This window comes from Eretmochelys imbricata, chromosome 2 (genome assembly GCF_965152235.1).
Source record: "Eretmochelys imbricata isolate rEreImb1 chromosome 2, rEreImb1.hap1, whole genome shotgun sequence".
NCBI classification, from domain to species: Eukaryota; Metazoa; Chordata; order Testudines; family Cheloniidae; genus Eretmochelys; species Eretmochelys imbricata.
This window is the reverse complement of record NC_135573.1, coordinates 248,243,496-248,259,379: the sequence shown is the minus strand read 5'-3', so window position 1 is coordinate 248,259,379 and position 15,884 is coordinate 248,243,496. Positions and strand designations below refer to the sequence as shown.

The window sequence follows — 15,884 nt, the reverse complement described above, 5'->3', positions numbered from 1 at the left end:
TCTGCTGCCCAGGGTCGGGGGCCAGGCGCAAAGATGACCCCATAAAGAAGAGTTTGAGGCGCATATCCCTGTCCCTCCTAGCTTGAGCCTTCAGTGAGTGCATTTCTGAGGGATATGTGACTCACCCAAGTAGCGGAAGCTGCATAAGTGTTCGTCTGATATGGGCATGGCATCCCGGCATGACAGACAGCGCTTAAAACCTGGTAAACGAGGCATAACTGAAAAAGTGACGGTTTGTTCCAGGTATAGACACTAAAACAGTCTATGAAAAAGAAAACATTTTTTTTAAACTGAAGCAGAAGAGAAGAAAGGAGGAAAGTAACTGACTATTAACTATTTTAACACTAAAACAAGCTAATGTTGTGACACTGCTGGGAGCTCCGTCTCTGCCTGAAGACAGTTGAGAAGGAACTGAGGGATTCAGGTCGTGTGTGCTTGATGAGGTGCCAATGGTGCCACGAGACGGGAACAGTGCATATGTGACCCAGATGGCACTGCTGTTGGAATTCTCTAATCAACAGCGCAGGGATGCACCAACACCTGAAGTGGAGCACCCAGAGGGACATCACTTGAAAAAGAACAGGTAGTTCTGATGATTATTATTTATTTATATTACCACAGCGCTGAGGAGCCCTAGTCATGGACTAGGACTCCACTGCATTAGGTGCTGTACAAACACAGACCAAAAAGGCAATCTCTGCGACAAAGAGATTATAACCTATGTTCATGCTCATTCAGTCTCTGGCCTCTCTCTGAGAATGCCAGTAAGGATGCTAATTAGTGCCAATTGTGGGGGTGGTTTTTGGTTAGTTGGATAACTGGACATTAGACTGAGTCCACCAGCTCATTTCAGATAGATAAGACTTGAAATTGATTTTTGGTTACAACTTGCACTAGGGGCTAAAGGCTTGGTAGTCCACTGCCAAGCACATATAGTTAAGGACCCAAATGTCTCTGAAAGAGCTAAGTGTTGAGGACAGTAGCTTACCTTACTTTCCTGTGCCTTGTGTCCAACTGACAATAAGACAAGAGGGTTGGGGTTGCTGTTTATCTTCTTTCCTGACTGATAAAGAGAAGAAAGTGTAAACTTCATCTTAAGAAAATGCTATTACATTTCCCTCTACTTCAATTTCACTCCAGTATTTAATACCCCTCAGCCTTTGAACCCAATCTGTTTTTTTTAAATATCAAAATTGTATGCACTCTGCCATAAGCATTTTTACTATCCTCAGTATTTAACAGAAAGCATGATCTGCACACATTTACATGGTTGGTGGCTTCTTAGCTGCTTAACATACAGCAACAATACAGACTCACCCATCCATAGTAGACTAGTTTAAGAACAGTGCTACAAGCAAGTTGGGGTTTCAGAGTCCTTCCAACTATTGTTCTCTCGCTACCCTTTGAATGAAACTGTTTGGAAAAGGGCAACCTCCCAACCTTGTAATGAGCATTACAACTGACAGAGTGTCATCAGAACAACAAAATGAACGTTGCGGTTTGCATGCTGATGGAAGATATGGAGAAAGTGCCAACTCAGGAAGCTTACTTTATGTACAATGCTATTGTATAATTAAACTGGATTTAACACCAGGTCATCAACATTTCTCCTTTTTAGGTGGGAAGAATGAAGGTGCACTGTAATGTACCTGATAGGTATTTCTATAGTTTACCAAATACTCTTTATTAGAGAATCAATCAACTCCCATCTCTGAGCCTAGCTCACAGCTGCATAGTATTAGCTCAAACTGTAAAAATAAACATTAATTTAGAATCAAACTATATAAAATAGAAATATTTCTAACCATGTATTTCCATAACACATTTTAGATTGGCCTATCAAATAAAAATTTAAGCCAGAGAGAAAAGTTAGACATAAAAGATAATCATCTCAAGAGATTGTTAATGCAATTTAAGAAAACAGTATACAAGGTTAATTTATTTTAGATTTTACCCAAAAGAGATTAATGAGATTAGACATAAATTAAACAGAAAAGTTAGTTGAACCCTACTTAAAACATGTAAGGTCACAAAAATGTACTTTATGATTGAATCATTACTCTTGTTTTGAACTTAAGTATTAAGAATCAGTTCATGTCTCATATTAATCTTCTACATCTCATACTTCCTATGATATGACATGATTCTTATCAGATACATTTTGCTTATTGTCAGAATTTCCTTTAAAGCACAATGTTAAAGGAGTATTCCTTTCATGGACAAATGCTCAATTTCTGTTTTTAAACTTTAAATATTTAGTCCCACCCAAAATAGTTGGAATGTAAGTGTTCAGGGAATACAATGAAAACAAGATTAAAATCCATCAACATAGTTAAAGAATGCTATCTGCAGACTTAAATAAGGAAGATTTATTTTGATTTTTTTTTTGTTTCACAAAATGTTGCCTAAAAATGTATTTTCTTTGTAGAAAGATGTAAACAACAATAGCGGCATTAGCAAAAATTCTTATAACTAATACTGACTACACAGTGGCTTTACGTAATCATTTTAGTCCTAATGAAATAAATGATATTGTGGGCATGCGTGCGCGCACCACCCTCCCACTTGCCTCCATAATAGATATCTTTGGCAGGTTGAATTTACTGTTCACAGGAATGTCAGCATCTAAACTTGCAAACTGCTATTTCAACAAGTTTTTCCAATTTCCACCTTATATTCATTCTGTTCTCAAATTATTCTCTAAATCTAATCTCTGGACTTTACATGCAATATGTCTGGACATAATATAATCTATGTGTGTTTATGTATTTATGACCCAAAGAATTTTTATAAAAATCAAATCAAGGAAAAGAACATTTTAAACGCATTATTTTTTAAACTTTCTTTCATGTAAGAAACAAATAAAATATAATGCAAGACAAGGATACATTCAGAATGTATTTAAGGTGTATTGACACGACATTAATTCAAAATTGACATGCAACTCCTCAATAGAGAAAATTAGTATTTAAAGTTCTCTATTTTTTAGAGCAGTCACTAAAGCAGAGATTCTTAAAGATTTCAGAAATTAACAATAGAGAGACTGTACTTTTCATATCATGGTGTCAATGAACACAGTTTTTAAGAACTTGTATATATAAGTCTTAAAATGAGGTGGAGCTCAGTTTCTGATACATCTCCTTAAGGCTTTGATTCTCCAATCAGAATACTCATATGCTTACAGTTAAGCAAGTACTTTGTTGGGTTGGGACAAGAGTGCTCAACATCTTGCAGGACTGAGCCCTGAATGGAAACTGACAGCTTCTAGGAAAAACATCCAACTGAAAACGTACCTTAGAAATCCAACAGGACTAAAATATTGTGTTTATTACCTATTTCTGAATGAGTAACCAAGTCTTATTCGGCATGTGGGAGGTGTCAGCTTTGTTGATGAAGTATTACTTTAAATCAGAATTCTAAAGCCAACTGTGCATCATTTAGTTGATTTAGAGCCAAATTCTCACAGACCAAAATACTCTGTTTATGTCTTGACCATGTCATTTACTTCTTGGTGCTAGGAATTAAATATTCTGGCATTAAATGCATTGCTGACAATAGAACTTCCATCCACTTTTGGCAGAGACATGTTGCAGACATTTGTGCGTTTTCAATTAACTTTGTGACCTTAAATGGAAAACTGTATTAGTTTTACCTTTAGGGCTTTCTGAACAGCAGCCTTCTTCAAGCCATCAGGGTTAAAGTTTAATGGATTATTCTTTTAAGTCAGAAGAGAATATATGAAGGGTTAATAAGTTGTGCAATGAAGCGATTACACTAGGTTAATTAATTAATGACATGACACAAATAAAAAAAATTCCCCCCAAAACAATGAAGCAAGAATAACCAAGTAGAAGTTACTTCAAAATAGCTCAATAAAGTCTTTTGTTCTTCTTTCCTCTTCTACTACAAGTAGTCTGCTTTTAAAATACACTCATTTTCTTTCTATCCTTTTATATTCTCCTGTATCATTTCTGTTAATATGCAAAAAGGCACCCAGGTTTACTAAAAGGATTATATGAAGTGCTGCTTTTCCCAAAAGCCCTTTTATACATTGCTCTTTCCTATTATGAGAAAATATGTTTTTTGAAATACCACAACACAGAAGCTGACACAAAGAAAGATAAAATCAAATGGGGATGCGAGAGAGAGTGCTTTTATGGGAAAATAAATATATAATTATTCCAAATATTAATAAGGCTTAGTTCATTGTAAATGTAAGCATTTTCATCTTCTTTTCTCGTTCTTCTTTTTCTTTGCCAATAGACCAATGCAAATATCTTACATGCTACTGGGAATGCAACATATTTTACTAGTTTGAACTGAGGATGTGCAAATCTATCAGCAATAGAAATCTGAGCAGATTTAAGGAATGACAATTCAGCCCTCTGACCATTTTCCACGAACTAAACAAGGTTTCTCATTTTACTTCATTAATAGTCATATTATCCTTGAAGTAATGCAAGCAAACTGTAAAACATAAAGGGAAATTTGCATTGCCACCAACTCAGGAGGGGGTAATTTTAGGAATTAAGTAAAGGGTTTTTAAATAAAGGAAACAAAAGCCTTCCAAGGTTTTGTACCATCCTATTCCTATTTTGTACCTATCCTATTCAAGCACAATATCCCACTGATTGCAATGGGGAGTTCTGCTTAAAAAGCTGAAGCATGTGGCAGCCCAAGAATTAGCACTAGCAGCTTTTCAAACATGCCACACTTAAGACAGGACGCAGTGCTACCAGTAATTTGCCAAGGGAAAATCCGTCTAAAATTCAAATGCACTGCTGACTAAAATTAAGTGTCAGTTCTTTCTGAAAAGAAGAAAAAACAAATTCTTTAATATTCTTGTTGTGAAGTCATTGGCCATATCCTGGCTTAGGAGAGCATGTACTATAGTATTCCTGGCATTGAGTTTAGATGTTTGTGTTTCAGTATGAATAGAAAGGATCAAGGAAATGACCAGAGATCAATAAATCATGATAAAAAGAAAAGAAGAATTGTGGTACTCTATAAAGACAAGATACTATATTCTTACTTAGTGGGATGATATTAAAGAATATCCAACTGTTTATGTGTAGATGTACTTCTCTGAAAATATTATACTTCATAGATCCTCAATTCTGACTTTTGGACACATCTGTTATTTTTAGCAGCTCATGTAACTTGGCTTTCAGTGAAACAGTGAATATTTTCCTCTCCAACACTGTTCTGGGCAACAATGTAACAACTTTCTCATATATAGCTACACTGTAAATTATAAAGAGTGTGTGAGACAGAGAGGACTACTAATTGAGATGCCAACCTTGATCTGAGACTTGTAGGGATGTTTATGAAAAAAAATTAGGGAGGCATTTGGGTGCTTGGACATCTCTCTCCCGCTCCCCTCCCTGCAGAAACTGGGACATCTCTCTCCTCCCTTCCTCTCTCCTCAGAGAAACCAGGACCTCTCTCCCTCCTCTTCCCTCTGGCAAAGGAGAGTGGACAAAGGACCCAGGCTTACCCCTGACCTCCATCCCAAAACAGGGAGAAGGGAGGATTGGCCCTAGGAAAGCTGCAGTCCTGTGCCACCTAGGGCCCGGACCTCCTTCCCAGGTTGGTCCTTCCTCCTCTTCCACCTTCTCTATTACATTCCCTCTCTTTTTAATCACTTCCTCCTCCACTGAAGACTATGCAGTGAGGGTTCATGGCAATCATCAGTGGTGCTTGGGGCACTGGATTCACTGCCCAAGCCACAGGCTGTGTGCTGAGCTCTAATTGACCCTCGTGGACCCTGCTGGCATACTCTAGGTACCTAGAACATGTTAATGTAGTCCAGCAGGGTCCACACAGGGCAGTGAAGAGTGCAATATGCAGCCTGTGGCTTGGGTGGTGAATCCACCCATTCCAAATCACTATGACTTGCCTACTATCAGACCCTCGCTGTGTAGTCTCCCTCACCCTAGCTGGAGGTCAACTAATCCCTTGAAGCATAACGACTAATTACTTCTGTATCTCATAAATCCTTCCTGTGGTCTCAAGTGTGGTTCCAGAAACTTCTGAAGCTCTGAGAGCATCCTTTGGTGATCTATGGAAAATACTGACCTTGGCAACAGTTGTATTGAACTCGGGGTGTGACCTGTACATGACCTGTACAAAATCAAAATCCAAAGGCAGACACATTTGCAACCCAGTACTCTGAGCGAAAAAGGACACTGCCATGTCAATACTAATGAAAATTTTACCCACTAAGTGACTTATAAGCTGAGTCCCATTTTTGTAAGTGTCTTGGGCACCTAAGGCACTTTTGAAAAGGGATTTAGGCTCGTTAGTCACCTAGCTGCTTTTGTAGATTTTATCCAGTGACTAAAAGGGAGATATACCTGGAAGAGATGTCCTATGTGAAGTCACACACTAAAATCTAAAAAGAAGCAACAAAAATAGAAGCTTTCAACCAAAATTTAACATTAATATTTCCTTTACATCTTGTTTTCAGGTAGTAGAATAATTTTTATTGAAGAAAACACCAATTACCTTGAAATTTTAGTACCAAGAAAATATACTATAGTATATGTTTTTATGCTTAGGCCTTTTTATTTGTAAATTTAGATATTTAATTGTATTATAGATTTTATTAGATGAAGTGTAAATATTTATGTACAGTTCATATGATTTGGTATTTGAACCTTAAACAGAAGGATATTAATTGAAAGGACCAGGCAAACAGCTGTCTTTTGGTCCATCACCATTGTGTTTGGCTTAGATCAAATAAGAGACGACCAGCAATACTTTAATCTGCACATCCTCCTAGGCTTATTCAGCTCTCTCTGGCTCAGGAACTCTGAACCTGAATACACACATGGCTTCCAATCTCTAGTTGTTTATAGCAGTGTGTGTATTTAAAGAGTGTGTGTAGTGTAGCTATAGCCGTGTCCATCCCAGAATATTAGAGAGACAAAGTGGGTGAGTGATCTTCTTCAAAAGAAGTTGATCCAATAAAAGATATTACCTCACCCACCTTGTCCGTTTAAAGATTCTGTCAAAATACAAGACTATTCAAATGCAAAGGCAGCCATCAGTTTTCCGTGAACCCTACAGCGTTCAATGCAATCACAAAGTACTTCTGTCTATACTACCACCTATCTCAGTATAAGTTATCTCACTCAGGGGTGTGACTAAGCCACCCCTCTGAAGGACATAAGTTACACTAACCTAAGCGCCGGTGTGGACAGCTCTATGTCAATGGGAGAGCTTCTCCTGCCGACATAGCTGCCGTCGCTTGTTGAGGGTGGATTAATTAAGTCAATGGGAGAGCCCTCTCCTGTTGATTTAGAGTGGCTCCACTAGAGAGCTTACAATGGCACAGCTGCATCGGTGCAGTTGTGCTGCTATAAGCGCTCTAATGTAGCCATAGCCTTAGGAAGTGAGGGTCCCCACTAAATGGGGCCATTGCTGGCTAACAAAGACTATTTGAAATAGAGAAAAGGAATTGGAATTGGCATAACAAAAAACATAATGGTGTGAAATAGAATTTACAATCGTCTTTGGACTTTGGGGAGCACAAAGAGCTACAAAGAACTTTTTATCAAAACCTGAACCAGGTGAGGGGAGATTGCAAGTTCTCATAAATACTGCTATATCTCATTTTAAGACTGTGACAAAGGAGGTTGGCTGTGGATGGTTTATCATCGTTTCATTTCTCTGGTACTAAAAGTCAACATTTCGTCCACAGTATGCTGATACAGTATGTATTTTATTACTCCATGAATCTAACAATCTAAGTAAAAGCTCTTACTAGTTAATAACCTACACATCTTGGATTTCTTATCATAGAACATAATTTACTTACCAGATATGTTATAATAATAAATGAAATTTTAAATGTCTAAAATGCAATAAAAAGGTCGCACAAAAACAAACGCACACTGGTTGAAACCATGCAGCAAAACAAATTGCATGCTCTGTCATTCCACTATAGAGTCAGTGGCTTTAGTAGAACTAATCCACACTCTGGCAAGTAAACAAAATAAACATATATATAACACCAGAGAACTCACAAATAGTGCTCTATAGAGTGAGGTAGTGTTTTCACAAAAGACTAGTCCCGATGCTCTCCTTTCTTTTAAGTATCCACACCCAAAGTTTCCCTCGTAGATACTCTTAGGAAGATGGAAATGGAAGGAGAAAGAGAGTGATGGGATTGTGGCAGAATGAATGCACAAGCAGCTTTACTATATAGGAAAGTTAAGGAAAACAGTCAAAAGATTCCAGAATAACTGCAAGATGTAACATATAAGTAAATGTTTCCCATCATATATTTTTTCATCAAGTAATTCCACTTCTTTAGCACTGCAAGGCAGGTGTTTTCAAAGTTATTTGTGTATTTAAACTATATCAATACATTGTACTCGTACAGTACAGTAACCATGAGAGGATCCCTCAGTGATCTTCAAACATTCTCCTGGCTTACCCTGGATATTCCACATTTATGTTTTAACATGACAAGTCCTACTAAGTACGTGAAGAATGACAAGCCCTCTTCTATGCCATTTCCAGTGTAAGATAGAACACATCTAACATCAGTCTTTGTGGAGTCTGAAAAGTTTAAGATCTTTTCCCTCAAATGCAATGCTTTGTAATTCACAACGGGAAGGCAATACCATTAACAAGCCATCTTTGAATGCAAAGCGACATTTCTTTATAGAGATAGCTATGGCTAGGGATTGAAAAAAATATTGTTAATGGAAAGCCTTCTGACTAAAACTAAATGCCTCTGACTGGGATTACCTACAAAAACATGTGGGTCTGACACCAATGCCTTAGATCTGAAATGTACTACTGATCAAGGATGGTATAAGTAAACTTTCCTTGTTCTGCATCACTAACAGCTGTCAATGCTGAAGAGATTCAGTTTCCAACTAACAATTACACAAAATTATTCCATTGAAAAATATTTGCACATTGAGAAGAGTCGGACGCCTTTCATGTTTTGTCTTGTAAATATTATTTCATACCAGAATTAGGGTGGACACATAGAAGACAATTTGCCACCTTTGGACAATTCCAGAGCAGAAAGACACTCTTGTTCTTTGCCTCTTCCTCATATAAGAAATATTCCTGCTAGAACTTTCAAGATTGTTATTATAGCAGACTAATTTGGCATCTATAACAATCTTTTCAGTCTCTCTTTAATGGAGGTCTTTCCATATCACTAATAATATTTTTCACCCATCTGTGAATTTTTTCAATTTTTGTTGTATCATTTTTGCGATAGGGTATCCAGGACTGAACATAGCACTGTAAAGGAGAGCGTAACATTGATTTATATAATGGCATTTTTAATATATTCAATTCTATTTTCTATTCCACTCCTTATGATCCTAAAATTTTGTTTGCTTTTTTGGCAACACTGCAGAACAAGCTGAGGTTATCGCTGAACTGTTGGCAGCAACACTCAGGTCTTTTTCCTGAGTGGATAGCACTCCTCAAACTGCAATGCAGAAAGGGCAGTCATATGCTCTGGACAGGCAGTATATAGACAGTATCAGCCAGGGCCTATTTTCCTCATTAATGGAGTTAACTAAAGAGAAGGCAATCATGTTTGTACTTGGGACAAAAATTCACATTATTCTAGTACTGAGGAATCAGTGTTCCCTATCAGATTATGCCTTGAGGTTTTACTACCATATAAAGATGAATGCTACAAACTCCTACACTCTGAGCTAAAAATATTGTCTCAAAGAGCAGGCAAATCTCAAATTTATTCTGAGACATAATTTTTTTTAAAGACTCAATTCTAATCTGACCTTTTTGAGGGAAATAAGACTAAATTAGATGAAGCTATTGGATGTTTACAGGAAGCAGGAATATGAAGAAGTCAGAGTCAGAGTTGAGGCAGATTCCCCAACAAGTGCCTGGCTACCTGCTGGGGAAGCTGCACTAGTATGGAGAAGCAGAGCTTTAAGGAAAGGGGAAATAGAGAAGTAACAGATTTTGTTGTGTTTTACAATATTTTCTATACATACACACACTCAAAACTTGGCTCTAATTTGAGTAAAACCCAGTAGTTGAATAATTATTCACAATAGACAGTAGGGTACTATTTCTCAAAGACAAAAGTAGATGGTAGACAAATACTTTCCTAAGTGCTGGAGTACTATACAATAAAATTAAACTATATAGACAGATTCCAGAGACTTCCTGTTGAGTAACGGGTAAATTCTATGTGGATTTATGCCCCATTCATTTCTAATGAAGTAACAAGGTAGCCTCAGGGTGCAAATCCACACATGAAGTTTCCCTTTATAGTTTATACAAACTATCAACACAATTTCCAACCAATTGTTACTTTATAAAAAAATACAACCTATGCCAGAGTATATATGAACTGACTTGTGAAATGATGTTTGAGGAAGATAGAAATGGGGACGACTTGTTCAGCATGTTTAGAGTTATATTTTCCATCTTTCCATTTAAGCCATATTTTAAGTGACACTAATTAAAAAAAAGTATTACTTGTATAAATTTTCACACTTTTATCATACTTCCTTTTCTTGGTTTGAAAACCTTATGGGGTTAATGTTTTAGCCAACATCATAGCTACCAGTTCAACTGGAGGGAAAACCCAATGGTATCCTTCACACTCCAACTTAAGATATCGTTCATTCTGTTCCTGTTATCATTTATAAGTATGAAAACCACTTCAGTAATCTGTGGCCAACTACAAGATAACCAGCCCTTCCTACCCTTGGGCACCTTTATATATACAAGTATAATTGAAACTAATGCTCACAAATTTATTCTTCACTATGGAACAGCTCCTAAGCCCAAACACATATAAGTCGGCTTGAACTCAAGGTAATGGGAGCTGCCCTCTTCTCTTTTATAGGCTGGTCCATACTATTTTCTTTAGAAAAATATTACATAATAAAATATTATGCCAAATCCATCAAAGGAGCATTCTTATACAAATTACCTTGATTAAACAGCAGACTTTATGAAATACAGTTAACTACATTGTACTAATTTCTGAGAGACATGGACCATTACATTGTACACGGGAAAACATGAGCAAGAGTGGAAAACATGGCATGTGGGTTAGTGAAGCAGTGCGGCATACTATTAAGCAAGAAGTGCTAGAAGGAAGTAACAGCCATCTAAGGCGTGGACTACTATCAGAATATGACTTACTGGTAGATTTCTTGCTGAATCCAAATAGAGAATAAGCAATGCAGAAGAAAGCCCATCATTGGCTTGGTCTTTATCAGCTTTAATGCTTGACAGCACCTAAAATTAAAGAATATATACTAAGCATGTTTCTATACATGCAAATAGTAATACATCCCTGATTAATTTTTTTCTTATGCACAAATACATCAAAACACTTGCTTATAAATAATAGTATTCATAATTAGCAAATCAAATAAAAATGTATATAGTGATAAAAGTTGTAATAAACAATATAGCTGATTTATAAGACAAATTACATCAGGTGTAAGATTAAATAGGAGTTCCATCTTCTTGAAGGTCTTCAGATGATTTTATAGTATTGCACACATTACTTATGAACTTCAAGCACTGCTTTTCCCATACGTTTTCTCTGATGTCTAATATAGCTCCTAATTAAATGCAATTAAATAAAACAAATAGCCAGCAATTTTTGCTAAACGTATCCTATTTCTTAATACTCTATATAAGCAATACACTGATAGTGAAACTGTCTCCACCGACAGGAGTTAGGAACTCATTTGTTTCTTACTTCCACATCAGAAGATGCACAAGTTCCTGCTGTTACCTTGGGAGGTAATTTTACATTTTGGCAGGTAGTTCTTTTAGTATGTTGTTAAACACTCAAAAGCTAAATTGAATGGATTTCATGCAGTTATACCAAACTAATTTCCTAGCATAGGCCTGAGTGCAATGTATTGGCAGTATTCCCATGATCATGCCTCTTTTACAGCAAACACAAGACACTTCGTATTAAGGATCCTGAAAAACAGAATTTTTGTGGATTCCCAACTCATGGGGCATGTGACAATGGAGATAAATTTATAGCTTCATTAGTAAAGACTTTAGCCTTGAGTCTAAACCACCTATTGTTCATTGTTAGTAATCATTCGGTACAAACGCCACATTAACTACTTGTTTGCAATGTTGTTGTAGCCATGTTGGTTCCAGGATATTAGAGAAAAAAGGTGGCTGAGATAATATCTTTTTAGACCAACTTCTATTGGTGAAACAGACAAGCTTCTGAGCCTCACAGAAGATGAGCTCTGTGTAGTTCAAAAGCTTGTCTCTTTCACCAACAGAACTTGGTCCAGTAAAAGATATTATCTCACCCACCTTGTCACATTAACTACTTAACTGTCTGTTATCAACCTAGTCCATTAACCTCCTAAATAGAAGAGCAATTCCTCCCTTAACAGAGGAAAGTTGATATGTGTTGATCCAGACAAAATACTATCTTCAGAGAATGCTATTTTTAGATAAATAAACCTATCTTCTCTAAAGATTTTCTATAGATCCCGAAGTCTTTTCTTAATTTTGGGGGGATAAATTCTAAGCCTAAAATGATCTCGATTTTAAACCTGATTTGAGATCAGCTAATCAGCTCTCACTGTCAGTTTCAAGCATAAACACTAAGGAAAGTAGCCGAGAATTCTCAGTGGAGAGCACTACCTATTATTTTTTCCTTCTTTTGGAGGTCCAGCAGAATTTGGTAAGTAGAAAGGTATAGTTTATTAAGATTAATTTTGTTTAGCATTTGGTTGACAATTTAGTATTGTTTTAGCTTTTGTTCCTTATGTAGTTTTATAATTATCATGGTTTTCTGGGGATTAACATTTGGCACAAGGTGAGACTGAACATAGTGGCTGTATGAAGGTTGGTCAATTGTATTTTAAAGCTTTTTGTATTCAATGTGCCTTGCTGCCATGGCAATAGACTCTACAGATAACATTTTCAAAAACACATTTAGACACCCATTTCCCATTGAAAGTCAGTGAAACTGAGGCACCTTTGAATATTTTACTCTGGATTAAATTAATAAACAAACATGAAAGTAAAAAGATGGCAGGAATGGTGAAAGCCAATCATAAGAAAGCTTGTCTACAGACCAAAAGGTAGATAACAGCTAACAGCTCTGCCAACAGGCTGGTCTTCCATAAACAAAAAAGATTTGAACATGATGTTGAAGATTCAAGTTAATGGGCATGATGCTCATCTTTACTTTGCAGTCAGTAGGGACCAAGACAAGTTGTTTACTAGCTAATCATGATTAAACCACAAGGTTGTGGTGAGAATCAATTAACTCAATTCTTTGCAACCATGCTAATAAATGATAACATACTGTAGTAATATGATCCCAACAAAACTCAGCTTAATCTACAGCAGTCTTGTGTCTCCGCAACTCCAGTCCAGGCTGCCTCCTGATAAGAGACTGTCAGTTTTAAGATTTTTTTACGCTGTTTGGAGCCAGAAGTAATGTATTTCCCCAGTGATTTTCTCCTTCTCTAGATGCAGATGTACCATTTCCCCCCTTTCTTTCTCATGTAGTAATAACAGACATTTTTATTTTTCTCTGTGCACCAGCATCAATGCCAAATTTGGCAGGAGTCTGTGAATAGCTTTCAATAATATTGGTTGTAGTAATTCATTCCAGAAAGTAGTCATTGCTCAAACTTTTTTTAAAATTTAATTTAATCTAATTTAATTTTAGTGTGTCACAAAGTTCTGGCTCTTTTCTGGTGACGAATGGTAGATTAAAAAAAGTTACATACAGGACAGTCTTCATCATTTTTTAAGTATTTTAGTAATATCAGTTTATTCGCCTGAATAGATTGTTAGTGTTTCTTTAATAATTACATAGGTAAAAATAGAAAAACAAATAAAAAGTGACTTGTTAACTCTAAGTGTATATGATAATTTATTAAAGTATGCCAATGCAACCACAGATGGTTACATGAAACAGTGCAGGATATACAACACATCTGGAGACTTTGCCTTCAAGCTAGGCTCATTATTAACCAAGCTATGCCCATATGCTATGTAATTTAGGAACCGAGCACCATTAAGCATATTTATTGCATCTGTTAAGAATATTCACTGTGTCTAATATATCAGGATACTGAGCACTCAAAATCCATAAATGTCTTTACATACTATATGCAGGGATACTGGTGCAATCTTTTTATCTGTTTTTAAAGATATGCTCTTTAAAAAAGCTGAATGTTCAGCCTTTAAGGATTATTAGGATCTTTGAAGCTGTTACTATGGGTAGCTCTTTTAAAACTGAATTCCATCAGTGAGAAGTTTCTAACTAGCAATGTGTATTTAAAGATGATCTCATATTTCCACAAAGCTTCAAAATATTTTTAATTCACAAAAAATAGTATAATTGCTACGTAAAAATAAATCCATAAAGAACTAAATTAGTTGCCTGGTGCTACAAGACAACTAAATCTCACAAAGCCATAGTTTTCCTTTAACCATTGTCCCATGATCTTCAGTAATTCTGCTACAATGTCACAGATGCAGCTTGGGTCACAGACAAATCGGACTTGTCTGAAAGGTTCTAAAGCTGTATCTACAGGAGTAACACTACACGTCTCCCCAATCTTATTATATTTAGAGGACTGGCTCATTTAAAATTTTAACACAGAAAGAAAAGGCAGTGAAATTAGGATAAAGGACCTTGCTTCCGACTTTAATACCTTGTCAAGATTCTCAGCCGTTGGCATCAATGTAAGCCATTCCAGTTTTAAGTGCAATTTTCCTTTGGAGACCTCATCCAGAGTGAACCACTGCAAACAAAGCAAATTAAGCAAAATGATAATAAATAGCTAAGAGTTCACCATTTGATGAACAGCTATCATTACAATTGGCTAATTGACTTCTTTTTAATTGTAAACTAGAATAAATCAAGAAGAGCTCTAATCTGCAGAGTCTGAAAGGTGAAAGGATTCAGAGATGTTATGTGCTCCATTACATAAATGACTAAAGATATAACAACACAACTGGTCAGCTCCATAACATAAATTAGCCAGTCATGCAGTCCCAATTTCTTGCAGCACCAAATGCTGTAAATCATTGGGATAATTCTTAAAAAAAAAATTTAAAAGGTGTCTGGGAATTACAAACACAATACAATGTTACAGTAAATCCATAAGACTGCTGCTGTATGGCACAAAATTCCACTCCACGATCAAAACTGTGTAACAGGTGTTACTTTAATTAGTTTGACAGGTCTAATAGTACTTCATCTACGCAAAAGAAACTATTCTACTGAGCTTTTGCTTTTTACAAAGACCAAATCACAAAAAACACATCAATCCTTCTGATGCTTAATCCCTGCTTGCATATGCTGGCATCCCTAGGCATGGTGTGACAAAAGTTGAAGGCCCTCTTCCTGCAACCTTCACTGATCCAAATCTCTCACTCCTTTGACTAATCCCAATGAAGTCTTTAACAACTATAATCCATGGGACAAGACCATGGGACATGCCACTAGAGTTCACTCATGTGTAAGGACTGCAAGACTGATTGCCATGGGGGAAAAAAAGGGGCAAACAAGTGAGTACACAGCAAGAGTTTTCTTATCAAACAGTGATAGACTTACCTCATCTAGGAGGCGTTCCTTCTCAACTTCAGTTAGATCTATCATTAGACTAGAAGAACAAAAACACTTTAGAGGGGAATCACAAAGCCTAGCATAGGACTTGAAAAACCCATTTATCCTGGCAAGTATAATTTTGCAGCAGCATAGGCGCCGATTCTGTGGGTGTTCTAGAACTGGAGCACCCATGGAAAGAAATAGTGGGTGCTCAGCACCACCAGCCACCTGCCGATCAGCTGTTCGGCGGTGTGTGGGAGGCACTTGGGGGAAGGGGAGGAGTGGGGGCAGGAAGAGGCGG

General features: G+C 36.7%; 1 protein-coding gene across 5 annotated transcripts in view; it reads right to left on the bottom strand.

Annotated features, from left to right (window-relative positions):
- Positions 1-15,884, bottom strand: part of ESYT2 (extended synaptotagmin 2) — a 128,527-nt gene that overhangs the window by 18,553 nt on the left and 94,090 nt on the right. For 4 of the 5 annotated variants that reach the window (XR_013344967.1, XM_077808356.1, XM_077808357.1 and 1 more), the window contains 4 exons: positions 15,590-15,638; positions 14,685-14,774; positions 11,164-11,259; positions 989-1,063 (listed from right to left, as the gene is read on the bottom strand). Coding sequence is in view for 4 of the 5 variants with exons in the window: in XM_077808356.1 (XP_077664482.1) it covers positions 989-1,063; positions 11,164-11,259; positions 14,685-14,774; positions 15,590-15,638 (310 nt within the window). In the remaining variant the exon portion in view is untranslated. Of the gene's footprint in view, positions 1-988; positions 1,064-3,652; positions 3,716-8,030; positions 8,133-11,163; positions 11,260-14,684; positions 14,775-15,589; positions 15,639-15,884 lie in introns of all 5 variants that reach the window. The other variant, XM_077808359.1, reaches the window with a different exon arrangement.